We start from the raw sequence: 14,281 nt of genomic DNA, 5'->3' as shown, positions 1-14,281 counted from the left end.
TCTCTCACCTGTCTGAGATATCTCGTTAACGGTTAGATGTGTGTCCAGTGTGTGAGGAGCAGAGAAATGCCTCTGAGCTTGAACTGACAACTCAAAACCTGCTGGTCACCTCTATTATATCAGTGCCATGTCAGAAGACAAGGTTTCAGAGAGGTCAGATTAGTTTCTTTGCATGTGTGAAAGTGGCACATCAAAATTACTTACAGAGTACATGAAGTATAAAAAAACCCTAGGAAGTACTGTCAGAATCTACCCCCGCACACCCACAGCAGGTTTGAAGAGAACACAAAGCCAGGAGGAGTGGCTGACAGACCAGATGAGTGTGCTGCCACTCAGGGGGACGTCAGCAGGCGGGAAAACAAGGAGATAGGGTCTTACCTCAAAATCAGAGAATAACAGCTTGGAAGGGACCTCAAGGATCTCCGGTCCTGCTTTTACTGATAAAAAACAAACAAAAAAACCAACAAAAAAAAACCAACTTCATGAAGTTCAGCAAAGGGGCAAAGGGAAATGCCAAGTTGTGCTCCTAAGCAGGAACAACACCATGCATCCATGCACCAGTACATGCTGAGGGGGCACCTGGGTGGATGGGAATTTGGGAATTTTGCAGGTTTGGGGCCCTGGTGGACACCAAGTTGAACATGAGTCTCAGATGGACTTTCACACTCAAGAGCACCCTGGGCTGCATCAGGGAAAGTGCTGCCAGCAGATTGAGGGAGGTGATCCTCTGCCAAGAGTGAGGTGCCAAAAAAGGGCAGGAGCATCTGTCATTTGAGGAGAGGCTGAGGCAGCTGGGACAGCTCAACTGCGAGAAGAGAAGGGTCAGGGGGAACTTCTCAGTATGTATGAACACCTGAAGGGAGGGTGCAAAGAGGATGGAGCCAGGCTCTTTTTGGGGTGCTCAGTGAAAGGGCAAGAGGCAGTGGGCATAAACAAATTCAGATACAGAGTTTAACTCCCTTCCTATACAGGAATAGGTGCACAAACGGGAACCTTTGTACCTGTGCAGACAGGCAGTACAGTAAAAGTAGCACAGCAGAAATACATCTGATAGTAGGAGGTTAAGAGCTGTGAAAATCCGGTGCATGTTCTTCATTAAGCAGTCATTCTGAAATACCTTATGTTACGTGTTGGTTGCTGGTACAGAAGAACAAGCTCACATATGTCAACTGTGATAAATAGGGTCCTGATCTCCATTTTGAAAACTGTATGGAACAAACAGATAAATCACTGTTAACTGTGATATTTCTACACTTCTGTGTTTAGTTATCACAGTTTTTTATATGTTTATTTCCTGGCTTTATTTTATCCATTAAATTATTTCTTTTCCTATAAAGGGATAAAGTGGTAAGAGAGCTAAAGGCCTTGTAATACCAGAGAAAATGCATATTTTCATTATATGCAGGATATATTTTCATTAACTGACTGAGTAGTGAGTTTAAAGTGATCTATGCATACAGGTAAGACAAGCCCTCAAGCCTCTGTGAAAACATTAATTAAAGGCTTTTGTGTTTATTTTGGCCTTATTTGTTTGTTTGTTTTGTCCAGGTTGGACTTTTAGGGCATGATTTAGTGAAGGACATGAGATGCAAGGCACTGTTATGAGGAGAACCCAACCAGTATGATGGTGCAACAGTCACTGCCAAGTTTTCCTCAGGCAGTGGTTAATGCTTAATGGTTTTTCCAAGTGAACTAACACAGAAGCACAGGTGAGGGCACTGGGCAGTCTGGCAGCCTTTCTCCAGCAGCACACAGCTGTCCCAGAGCCTGCTGCTGTGCTTCCACCCCATCTGAAGTCCACACTCCCTGCATATGCAGTCTTTGGTCAAACAGGCTTGGGACAGAAACCAAAAAACTCCATCTCACTGAGAACTGAAATAAATGAATAGGAAGAATCCTCTCTGCTGGTCCTGTCTGTCTCAGGATTCAGAGATATAGAAACACCAGGTGTTTGATGGATCTCCATGAGTACTGGCCCTTCTCCACACGTCACAGAGCTGTCCATGCAAGCATCCACCTCTAATCAGGCTCATTTCAAAGGTCCTGTGAGAAGAGAATATTCCTCTTCACAGCCATCCCCCAATAGTTTGGTTTTAAAAAGAACCTATTTCTTCAGACTAAAAATGGCCATGGAGAGCTGCTCCTTCCATAGGATGCTGCAATGCTATGAGATTTACTTTAAGGAGGGATCTAGTTGTTATTTTCCACTCCTTAAAGCATGATCATAGAGAAAACAGAATGAGACTGTACCAAGAAGTGTAGAGCTAAAGGATGTTTGTGAAACCCTCATCCTGGGAGGTTTTCAGGGGATCAAACAAACCTGATGTAACTTGGAAGCTCTCCCTGCTGTGACAGAGGACTGTAGGATATCTGCAGGTGAACTCTGGAGGTCCTCTCTACCCCACATTACAATCCATCAGTCGATACACAGTGTGGCTGACCCAAGCCCACAGAACAGCTGTGGAGGGAGGCACAAAGTGCCACAGCAGATTGCATGAACTGTCCAGAAACAGGCTCTGAACCACTTACACCTTCCGTGCAGCCAGGCACATTTGCATTAAATTGTAATATGCCCTCTCCCCATTTTTAACCATGGCTTTGTCAGGAGTTTGTTTTATCCCTGCATGAATTCTAATGAATTTTAACCCCAAGAAGGATCCAATTTAATACCAGTTACTGGTGACCAATGAAACAGATTCATCCAACTTCAACTGAATATTTCACCTGCAATGCTCTATTAATGTGTTTGAATTATTTTGACAGGGACCACACACCAAAGCTTTAGGCAGTCAGAGATGTGGGGAGGTGTTTGGGGATAAGCTTCTGTGACCAAAAAAATCCTCAAATCAGCACGAGGATTACTGACTAATGGCTAATGATTAACTTAGGGATTCAGTTGAGCCTTAATGATAAATGAAAAGCTTCTCTTGAACAGTCCATACCTTACTTTTTTTTTTTTTAAATGATGAGAACCTAAATAGATCTACAATACTTTAAAAGAAATTAGGACCGGCACACGACAGTCAGCATTCAACCAGGAAGAGCTTTAAACTTTTTTAGCCCTTTTTTAAGGGCTCTGAGAAGCGATCAGTTTCTGCCAAGCCAGGCTTGCCGAGATCCGTGTTCAAACTGCAGTGCTGCATGCCTAATCCGCAGCCCCAGCTCGGCACGTAGCTGTTGCTAATGCAGCTCTTACTAAACCAGATCTGGATCAATTCATCCCTCCTGGACGCAACTGCTTGACACGGGAACAGAGTTTGGGGCTCCCCAGGCGGTGCTGCCAATGACAGAACCCCGCAAAGCAAAGAGACCCCACGCGTAATCTCGAGCTCTCATTAATGATTACTCATTTAATAAAGATAATGGACAAGCCCGTGCGTGTGTCCGTACCTGCAGTGCCGGTGTCCGGGCACAGAGCAGCCTCGGTGACAGACTACATTTCCCAGGAGCCTGTTGCGCCGGAGTCTCTGGTGTCACTGCAGAAGGACCTGCCAGCTCTCGAACTGCTGCAGTTCCCGGTGCTGGCGCTGGAGGAACATGACCTTCAGCAGCTTGTCTCTTAAACCACCTCGGGCTGATCTGAGCTAGGGCCCGTTCTTGCTGCGGACACAGCCGGGCAGGGTGGCTGGTTAGCCTCGGTTCATGAGAGATGCTAGATGTCACCTGCAGAAGACGAGAGGAGCTTACCTCTTCCAGAGAGATGGCCCCGAGCCAGCAAATTCGCTCTGTCAGCCTGTGCAGCGGCTGTGGCAGAACTAGGTACTCACCGTGGCTTTCCGAGAGGGAAGGGGGTCAAATTTACTTACAGGGGGCAGGGGGAATATCAGTCCCCGGATGCCTCATTCCTCAGTGTTCCGCTCCAGCAAATCTGCATTTCACTGTGCTAGTCGTGGCTTTTCCATAATCTAAACCTTGTAAGTGTTTTATGCCACCTGTCAATGGCTGGAGGGAGGGATTTTCAGGACGAAATCTTTGCCTCCGGGACCGAAGGGCTGCAGTCATTAACTCAGTGCAGTTGTGACTAATTTAAGCTTTGTACTGGCTGGGTTTCCAGAAAAAGACTAAAGAGGCAGGCAAATCGGTTGCCTAAGTTACTAGCAAGGCCTTATTCCTTCATGAATTTCCTTTTCATAGTTAATGAAGGTTAATCAAATAAAAATCGATTTAAGTTTTGGTGACAGCGGAGATACCTATAAAAATGGAGCTGGAAAACTGCTTGCTGAAACATGGAATAGAAGCACACTAGCATCTATGTAGCACTGCTTTGTGCCCAAATAACTTACTTTGAATACTTTTCAGCATGTTCTTTATAATTTCTACAGGCTCTTACAGGCAAGTCAGTTACATTGCTCTAAGGATTTGTAACTTCTTAATCTTTGCTAATCTTTAAACATGAATACCAAACTTAATGCACAAATGGACTATAAACCTGCTGAGGCTTTGGGCAGTGACTGCCTTCCCCTGGCACCTGAGTCCTGCTTTGGAAGGACCCTGGTGTGTCACAGAGGTATTGAAACAAAGACAAGCCCTGCTCCTTGTATAAAGAAAGCAAGCATGCTTTAGGATGGTTTGTAGGACAGATATGTAGGTAAGTTTGCAGGTGAGCCAGAATGTGTGTCTGTACTATGATGGCCTCTGTGGGGTTGTTCCTTACCATAACTTGTACTGCCACTGTGCTGGACAGAATTGGAGACACTACATGATCGATTGAGATTTGTGACTGGTCTGTATTCAGGGGGAGTAACTGGAACAGGATTTTTAATCCCGAGTCCCTCAGAAGGTACTCATATTGCATAAGAAATTTGCATAACTAAATATGGGTGAAAGACTGGGTGTTCAACAGGAATGTCATTTAGTTACTTGTGCCTAGAGCCATTTTTAACAGACCTGGACGAGAATTCTTCTTTTCTCCAGGGATCTCCTGGACCCTGTTAGGCAGAGCTTTTGCTCCCTGCCGGTGCCTTCCCAGCCCCTTGGGCGCTGGCAGGGCGTTGTGGTGCCCCGCAGCCGCACTGGTATTCACGTGTGTTCCCGGCCCTTTGCCCTCAGTGACGTTTCCCCTGGATCTGACGAAAACCCGGCTGCAGATCCAAGGTGAAGCTGCGGTGCGGCGCGATGGAGCAGCGGCCGGGCAGGCGGTGCCGTACCGCGGGATGCTGCGCACGGCGGTGGGAATCGCGCAGGAGGAAGGGGTGCGGAAGCTCTGGCAAGGAGCCACGCCGGCCGTCTACCGCCACATAGGTGAATATCTGTTCGTGATGGGACACGATGAGCCCTGCCTTCCGTGGCCAAGCCTTTTGGAGCGAACTTGCCATAATTTCTTGTACTTTAAACATATTTGTGAGGATTTTTCAGTCTAGCCTGTAATCCCACTTTGAATATACGAGATTCCATATCAATAGCGTCTCTTTCTTCCTTTTCCCAGTCCTTCATGGCCTTATTCTGGCTTCTGGAAAAACACAATATAAGTTCTCGGTCATCTTTGCAGGAAGATCTTGTTCAGGAAGTCCAGACACTCAGAGTTCTCAGAACAACAAATGTCTCATATGTGAAGGAAGTGGCGACAGATTAAGAAAAAAATGATAGGAAAAAAGATGAGGTTGCAAGCACAAGGGAAAAATACAAGTGTTTAAAAGAAACACATTAGAGGTTTGACCACAAATAACAGCTTTCTGTGCTTTACTTGGAAATAGGGTGACAGCAACAAACCTCAAAAGTACTTGTGGGGGTTTTGTGCTTGGCATCAGCCCAGAAGGAGGCGATGCAATCCCATCCCCTTAGGGTGCAGGCAAAGCTGTGCTGCCTCCTGGCAGACCTGTAGCTCAGTCAGAGAGATTTCTAAATCTCCCTTTCTAGATGCTAAAACGCCCTGGCTCTCCCAGTGACACCAGGCAAACCCCTCACTTTCCCCATTCTGATCACAAACATGAGAACAATGACCAGCTGAGCCAGGCTAGCTCTGGAGTGTCATAAACCAAGGTCTTGATCTCTCTCTCAGTGTGAGCTCCAGAAAGGGCAGACCCAAGAAGTGTCTCCTGCTTTTGTTTCCCACAGTATACACTGGTGTTCGGATGGTTACTTATGAACATCTCCGTGACTCTGTGCTTGGCAGGGCGGAGGGTGAAAGCTTTCCTCTCTGGTAATGTTGCATATTCATGCATATTTATTGCTTGCTTGGGGATTGTCCTTACTGTAGGAGTCCTACAGACATATTTTAGGTCCAAAATGTATCTGGTTTTAGAATGGGATTGATAAAATCTACTACAAAGTACTTGTCATGCCCAATGCTACAGGAAGGGGGACCTATGAGTAATACCGAAATTTCTGATTTTACTAAAATAAATAGACCCATAAAATTTACACAACTCATCTAGTAGCAGTGGGAGAGAAAGAAAAGTTTTATATATCAGCAAACAGTTTGGAATTTCAGGTGGGCATTCATTTATAATACATGGAGCATCATCCTTTACTTGTGTACTTTGCCATCCGGTTTTAAACCTTAAGCAAAGAGCATAATGTAACCTTGTTGGTTTTTTCCCAAGGTAAGTTTTAACCCTTTTTGAAAATTTACAGAAATATTACTGGCTACTTTAATAACCTGTAGCCACCACATTATTAGCTTCACTTTGTTAATATATGGAATAACCATTGACATTTGTTCACCTGGATTGTGCTGCTGAACTGTTCAGCTCGAGCACTGTGACTTGTGAAGATTTTCAGAGTATTCTGGAGCACAATTTTTCTCCATTTGACAGGAAAGCTGTGGTTGGAGGCATGACTGCAGGTGCCATCGGACAGTTTTTTGCCAGTCCAACTGATCTGGTGAAGGTGCAGATGCAGATGGAGGGGAAAAGGAAGTTGGAAGGAAAACCGTTACGGTTGGTCCCTCTCAGAGCTGGTGGCTTTTTCCCTGTTACTGATCCCTCTTTGGCCCAGTGTGTGGTTCTCTGTTTCCTGTCACCCCTTCTCCCCAGCTGCTCTGTGCCCTTTTATAGGGAGAGCACCCAATGTTTCTGTGCAGTGAAGGGGAGGGGATTCAAGACCTCCTCATTCCATTTATAGTCATATTCTTTATTGTGATTTGTTGGTCCCAGGGACCACAAATCCGTCCTCTGTGCTGCAGCACATCCGTGCCACCACTGTACCATGGGGAGGGAAGGATGCTTTCTGAAGATGGAAGAAAGCACGATGGAAATGGCTCATGCAGGATGCGCAGGCACAGGGAAGGCTGGCACACAGCAGGGCTTGAGACTCTCCTGCAAATACCAGGATATGCTGCTCTTTGCATCCCAAACTGCTGCCATTATTTGGTGTCATGTGCATTTAGAATTGCAACCCTGTGTGAGATCTAAGGCTTGTCTGCTCTTAGGCACCAGATCACTGCTTTGCAAGGCAACCGGTATCTCTGGTAAAATATTGTGGCATGAAAGTCAGAGACAGATCCAAAAATGCATCTGGAGGGCCTGATCCTTGCAGGTATAAATTCCTAATCTTACATGAGGATCCGATGCAGCAAAGTACTGAAACAAGCAAAGATTTCATTAGGCTGTCTACCCACAAGTTGCATCTTGATTTCAGGTTTCGGGGCGTGCATCATGCATTTCTGAAGATCCTGGCTGAAGGAGGAGTAAGGGGACTTTGGGCTGGATGGGTACCAAATGTCCAGAGAGCTGCTCTGGTGAATATGGGAGGTAAATGGAATAACTTGGCCTGCAGCACTTGAGGCCTCACCAAAGCTTTAAGAAAGAGGAGTTCAGCTGCTCCTTTGTCTTAAGCGTTGTGATTGCATACACTGGAGCACTGTTTGGAGCACCCTGCAGGTGACCTCTGCCTTGTGCACCTGTGTTTTGGTCCTGTGGAAATCAAATGGCTTAAAAGTAACAGTTTTTACCTGAGTTTAAGGAAAAGTAAGCCAGGAGCTGAAGGGTCCCACAGCCAGCAAAGCAAGGACCTCACCAGCCACAACCCAATGCCCAAGTGAGGTGAGCAGGGCAGAGCCAGCAAAGGCAGCCAGGCTTCACCAAGACCCAGATCCATAGGGAAGTGTGTGGTGATGAGGCAGGAGGTCTAAGGCCAAGTCAGGAAGCTGAGCCAGAACAGGGCTGGTGAGGGTCACCCAGATACAGCTCAGCATCATCTGTCAGGTAAATCAGAGCAGATGGGAGCAGAAAGGAGAATGTACTCACATGTCTATAGGCAGGACTCATGTATCACAGCCCTCATTAGAAACTGGGGGCAGAGTGCCAAAGGCAGGAGCTGCAATGGAAATGAACATCCTGTGCTGTGAACAGCACAGACTCCATTCACTCCTGACAGTGCTGTTTTTTCTCATTATCCTCTTTACAGATCTGACCACTTATGACTCAGTGAAACACTTTTTGCTTCTGAACACGACACTTGTGGACAATAGTGTGACTCACAGTGTTAGCAGGTGCCGTATTCTCCAATTACCCCTTTTCCACTTTGGAGCCTTTCCAGCCTTGCTGTCTTCATCTGCCTCTCTGTGCTAGCAGAAGACCCCATTCTTTGATTTTGATATTGCTGATGAAATGCAACTTTAGAATTATCTTTTTCCTGAGAGAACATCACTTTATGCAAGACACAAGAGAAAGGAGGCAACCATTGCTACAAAATTACCCTCACTAGAAGTACCTAGTCAGCGCATTTAAATACATTTGCTCTAATCTGTGGGAGCGCAGTGATACAACTTCTGCAGAACATCCTCTTTTACTCTCTTAAGTGATGAAAAGATCTACTTTATGTAAACAATATTATGAATTGCCTGCTGTGGGTCCTTCATCCCTGACTCAGAACTGCACACAGAGGTGAGGGCAGCTGGCACTGGGAGGGCATATGAGCAAGAGCAGTACTAGCAAGCCTCCTAAACCAAGTTTATGTTATGAATTATTACTCATGATTTGATGATAATGGCTTTAATATATCCTGATTATAAGAACTGGAATCACGATGCTGAAATTTTTATGATACGGCTTGGTTTCTTCCTTAAGTATCTGTTGCTGTTGGCAGTGTCTGCTCTGGGCTGGTAGCAGCTGTTCTGGGAACTCCAGCTGATGTGGTCAAAACCCGGATAATGAACCAGCCAAGAGATAAGCAGGGAAGGTATGGACACTTCAGAGACCAACTTTTCAGCAGCACATTGAAACCATGGGTGTCACTGATTTCACTGGGAGTGAAGTGCTAAGTTGATAATTTGCTCTTCATCTTTCTAGTGATGATTTTACTGATTTAGTAAATGTCTGGGGGGTGTTGTGGTGGCCACCTAAGCATAACCAGTGGACTTCAGTTCTGGATTAGACTCCAAGGAGCTTACAAAAGTGCTTTGGCTTACAGAAAAATATCAGCTACAAATTATTTTTATGAGGGGGATAGGTTTTTTTAATTGTATATTTGTAATCCTAACACTGTTTGTTCTCCTTGCACATTGCTAGAGGTCTGCTCTATAAATCTTCTATGGACTGCTTGATTCAAACTGTCCAGGGTGAAGGGTTTATGTCTCTGTACAAAGGCTTTATACCAACCTGGATGCGAATGGTACGTGCTTTTTAGCTCTTGTTACAAGAACAATTAGCATTAAAATGTGAGGAGTGTGGATGCAGCACTAACCCTATGTAATATTACAACTTTTGTATTAAATACATCATCATAGGACTATAGAATGCTAGGGACTTTAAAGATCAGCTCGTTCCAAACCTTCTGCCGTGGGCAGGGACACCTTCCAGTTGCTCAGAGCCCTGTCCAACCTGGCCTTGAACACTTGCAGGGATGGGGAGTTCACAGCCTCTCTGAGCAGACAGAGGCTTGGGAACCTCTCTGGGAACCACAGCAATATAAGACTGAACTTAAGAGTGTGATTTTAAGAAGAGACAGTTTAAACTAATGGGCTTATTTATTGGGTTAATTTTGTTTTAAGCCTCTAACTTCCATGTTTGCTTTCACAGGCACCTTGGTCACTGGTATTCTGGCTGACATATGAACAAATCAGAAAGATGTGTGGAGTTACTTCTTTTTAAAACCTTCGATATTCACATAAGAGAGAAGAGTCAAAAAGCAAAATTCTCATTCCACAAGGTAGTAGGATCATATATATAGCTTGTTGCTCCAAGTCCAGTCCTTACTGGTTGGTAAAAGCCATGACTTAAGGATACTGTGTGATTGTCAGACTACTACGTGAAATTTATATTATCCACAGGATAAAATTGTCACAATAATACTTCAGCTAGCAGCCAGCATCAGCTTTATGAACCAGCAAACAGGAATTAAAAAAAATTCTACCAAGCAAATAGAACATAATACTGTCCATTTGTTTGATAATGGAGATGGTTTCTGTCCTTAAAGACAAGAGCAGGTTGATCAATGCACTGAACAAGTTCTGTGGCTAAGCATCTGTAAGGGTCGGTCTGAAGTTTCCCTTGTTTTTTGCCTCTCGACCATCACAAGGAGACCTCGAGGACCCCCACCCAGGCTGACTCCAAACAATGGTTTCCTGGCCTGGCCAAGATGGATGCTTGTCAAGTGACTGTGTGCTGGTGTATTGTGTTCACTGGACTGTGCTGTTGTGGCACCAACCAGAGATCGTGTTGTATCAACTGGAGACTGCATGTACTGCACGACCGCACCTGTCTCCTGCAGCACCACACAATGGTCCATAAATCTTCCCACTTTTTGGCCAGAGGCCCCTTGCTTTGGAGAAGAACTATAAAAGAGCGACCCTCTGGAGAAGACCCTTGAGATCTCCCCACGGATGAAGACTTGTCTATTGGCTGGCCCATGAGGACATCTGTCTCATCTCGTTGGTAGCTATTTTCCCATTCCCCTCTTTTTCTCTCTATACTTTGCTTCCTATATCTCTCCCCTCTATCACAACTGAGTTGTTGGCATTTGATAAAAATGCATTGCTGTTGTTGAATAAACTGATTTTGTCCCCTGCTATTTGCCTGTTCGCACCTCTGAGATCAAACGAACCATCACAACCCCCGCTCTGTATTAATAGCGGATCGTGACAGCATCTATAAAATTATTTGGGAATTTTTGTTGTTAATTGCATTTGCACACAGATAAAGAACTACCTCTTGTTAGTTTGATGTGTCAGTAAACCAAACCTGTAGTGCTAGGTATTGAAAAAAATAAAAGCAGTTTACCTGATTCCAAATCGGCTTTGCACAAGAAGTGGAAGGGTTTGTGTTCCTCTTCCTTCCCAGAGACTGCCTGACCTCTCCACTCAACTATTTGAGTAAGATCATTATTGAAATGCAGTCCTGTTCCCAGAAAATCAAAAGCCTAGTTTGCTCTGCAATGCTTGAAGGACTGATGATACTCCATAGGACCAAGCTGAACTACTTGTCCCGTGACAATCCTGGTGCTGATGTGGGTCATTTTCCATGGAAATGTGCACTCTACCCATTTTAAATCTCGATGGAAATACAATGTTATCTTCAATAATGCAAAATGTTTGAACAGGAGTGATTTATTTATTTTTAAACCTAAACCCTTCCAGATTTCATACAGACTGAGACTGGTGCTGTTTGTCAGTAGATTCACCTTTGGCAATCAAGAGTTAAAAATGCAGTATTAAAAGCAGCCATGAGTAGATAAAACAAAGCTGGCTTTGATTTAATAATATCTAGTAATTGAATTAATGTAGAAAATTTGGCTCTTTGAATAAATTTCTTATTCCAGGATTTCTTCTAGTCTTTGCAACCAATGTCTCCAATGTGCTGTTTTCTCATTGAACACAGTCTGGGTGTCTTCTTGGCTTGCATTTGTACTTTCTGATTGTATTGTAGTTCAGTTGTGGCTGTATGCATTTGGGGGCGTGCTTCCAGCTTGGAAAAAATTCATCTCACCATTATTAAGGAGTCACAGAATCACAGAATGGATTGGAAGGTTGGAAGGGACCATCAGTGGCTCATCTGGTCCCACCTCCCTGCTCAAGCAGGGTCAATCCAGAGCACAGGGCACAGGATTTCACAGATAGTTCTGGAATATCTCCAGGGAGGGAGACTCCACAGCCTCTCTGGACAATCCATTCCAGGCCTCGGTCACTGCACAGTAAAGTTTTTCCTCACATGCAAGTAGAAACTCCTGTGCATCAGTCCAAAGATTTTGTTCAGAAATCCTGGTATATTTCTAGCTGTCATCCTGAGAAACTAATCCCAAGTTCTTTCCATCTTGTACTCCAGCACCAGCAAAGCTGCTGCTTCAGTTACATCCCAAGCACTCCTGCCTGCCATCCCATTATCCCAATAACCTGGTGATGGATACACAGCTTAACCTTTCTCGTGAGACAGAATAAGAACTTTTATCATACAATCATAGAAGGGTTTGGGTTGAAAGGAACCTCAAAGATCATTTCCAACCCCCTGCCACGGGCAGGGACACCTTCCACTATCCCAGGTTGCTCCAAGCTCCATCCAGCCTGGCCTTGGACACTGCCAGGGATTGGGAATCCACAGCTTCTCGTGGCAGCCTGTTCCTATGTCTCACCACCCTCACAGTAAAGAATTTCTTCCCAATATCCAATCTAAACCTGCTCTCTTTCAGTTTGAAGCCATTCTCCCTTATCCTGTCAGTCAAGGCTCCTGTAAAAAGTCCCTCTCCATCTTTCTTGTCAGCTCTCTTCAGGTACTATAAGGCCACAATTAGGTCACCCTGAAGCTTCTCTTCTCCAGGCTGAACAATCCCAACTCTCTAAGCCTTATCCACGAAGGACAATTGCTCAACCTCTCTGATCATCATAACCAGTGTATTAATTATAAGCAGTGTTTTAGCCTGTATTTATCAAAGCTGTCATAAGCTAGTTTTATGGGCACACAGCTCGGGAAAATCACTGAAATTTTAACCTTGATACACTTCAATTAACAAAGCCTGAAAGAAGAGAGCTCTATTGTTGAAACTGGATACAAGGAGTATACAATTTATGGACCACAAGGTCATTTTGCAGAAAACAGCAGACAAAAGAGACTAACAAAGACTCAGAATGTGTGCTGGAAAGTCCCTACCTGGGAAAAAGATCATAAAAGGACTGAAAAATACAAACTAATTTGCATGAGAAGTGAGAAGTCAATATCCAATAGAAGACAGAATACTAATTAATGAAAGAGGGCTGTAATTTAGAATCAGCGAATATTAATTTGTTTGTTAAAAATACATCTGTAAATAAATGTTAAAGTTCGGTATCTGCATCTGTGTAGGGGCCAGGATTTTGTCACCCACAAAACCCCCTCCTGGCCAAGAGTAAAGTAATGCCTGACTCGCTAACACTAAAAAGACAGCGTTAGAGGGTCTTATTTATCCTAATGATTTCAGAGGATAACAACAGCATCACTGAGCTTGGTGTCACTTGCAACTTGCCGAGGGTGCACTCCAACCCTTCACCTATGCAATTAATGAAGATAGTAAAAAACACTGGCCCCAATACGACCCTTGAGGCACAGCTCAAAATAAAGATAATAAAAAAAAAAAACCTTGTAAAAATCTTGTATTGAAAACTTTAAGTCTTATCTCCCTCTTTGGGTGTGAATGTTTAGCGATTCCTGAGTGGTGTCTAGTGCGAGGCCGCCGCCCTCACGCCGCGGCCGCCGCCCTCACGCCGCGGCCGCCGCCCTCACGCCGCGGCCGCCGCCCTCACGCCGCGGCCGCCGCCCTCACGCCGCGGCCGCCGCCCTCACGCCGCGGCCGCCGCCCTCACGCCGCGGCCGCCGCCCTCACGCCGCGGCCGCCGCCCTCACGCCGCGGCCGCCGCCCTCACGCCGCGGCCGCCGCCCTCACGCCGCGGCCGCCGCCCTCACGCCGCGGCCGCCCAATAGTCGCCAAGCTCCGCATGCATGTCCCGCCCCCGGCGCTGCTCTGACCAATGGGAGCTAAGCGGGCTCGGCGCTCTCTTCCCCTCACTCCGCCGTCCCGCCGGGACCCATCCTGTGTGGAGCCCTCCACCGTGGGCGAGGGTAGCTCTGCCGGGCTCTGTCCTGAGCCCCGCGGGGCCCGGCCATAATTCCATGATTCTCTTCTTCGTGGCGCCTCCACCCAGTGTTAGCGTAGCAGGAGCGGCCCCATGTATCAGCTCGCTTCACCTCTCCTTTTTCCCCTTTCCTTTCGTGTCGCTCTCCACCCCACCGAGAGGATCGTAATGGATTCGGCCACTGGGGCAGCCGCTAACGGCTCCCCGTGGGTCACGTGGCAGCGCGTGCTCTATATGAGGCCGAGGAGCGGAGGGTGGGGCGTTCATTCGCCTCGTGCAGGGAGCGGGGTGGGAGGTGTCAGG

The 14,281-nt window shown here is 45.9% G+C and overlaps 1 protein-coding gene and 1 long non-coding RNA gene across 2 annotated transcripts; one reads left to right on the top strand and one right to left on the bottom strand.

Moving 5' to 3' along the window:
• Positions 1–335: 335 nt before the first annotated feature.
• LOC148224531 (uncharacterized) lies at positions 336–4,032 on the bottom strand. Its single transcript, XR_015802754.1, has 4 exons — positions 3,807–4,032; positions 3,391–3,663; positions 1,118–1,205; positions 336–437 (listed from the first exon to the last, which is right to left on the bottom strand). It is a non-coding gene; the product is annotated as an uncharacterized LOC148224531 (long non-coding RNA).
• SLC25A27 (solute carrier family 25 member 27) lies at positions 3,501–11,699 on the top strand. Its single transcript, XM_014872936.2, has 9 exons — positions 3,501–3,759; positions 5,050–5,241; positions 6,055–6,139; positions 6,756–6,878; positions 7,579–7,691; positions 8,347–8,431; positions 9,028–9,120; positions 9,450–9,552; positions 9,960–11,699. Exons 1-9 carry the CDS (start codon positions 3,657–3,659, stop codon positions 10,029–10,031), a joined length of 969 nt encoding a protein of 322 aa, XP_014728422.1. The 5' UTR covers positions 3,501–3,656; the 3' UTR covers positions 10,032–11,699.
• Positions 11,700–14,281: the final 2,582 nt, after the last annotated feature.

Source organism: Sturnus vulgaris, chromosome 3 (genome assembly GCF_052056855.1).
Source record: "Sturnus vulgaris isolate bStuVul1 chromosome 3, bStuVul1.hap1, whole genome shotgun sequence".
NCBI lineage: Eukaryota > Metazoa > Chordata > Aves > Passeriformes > Sturnidae > Sturnus > Sturnus vulgaris.
The sequence above is the reverse complement of the archived record's forward strand: the minus strand, read 5'-3'. Positions and strand labels throughout refer to the sequence as shown.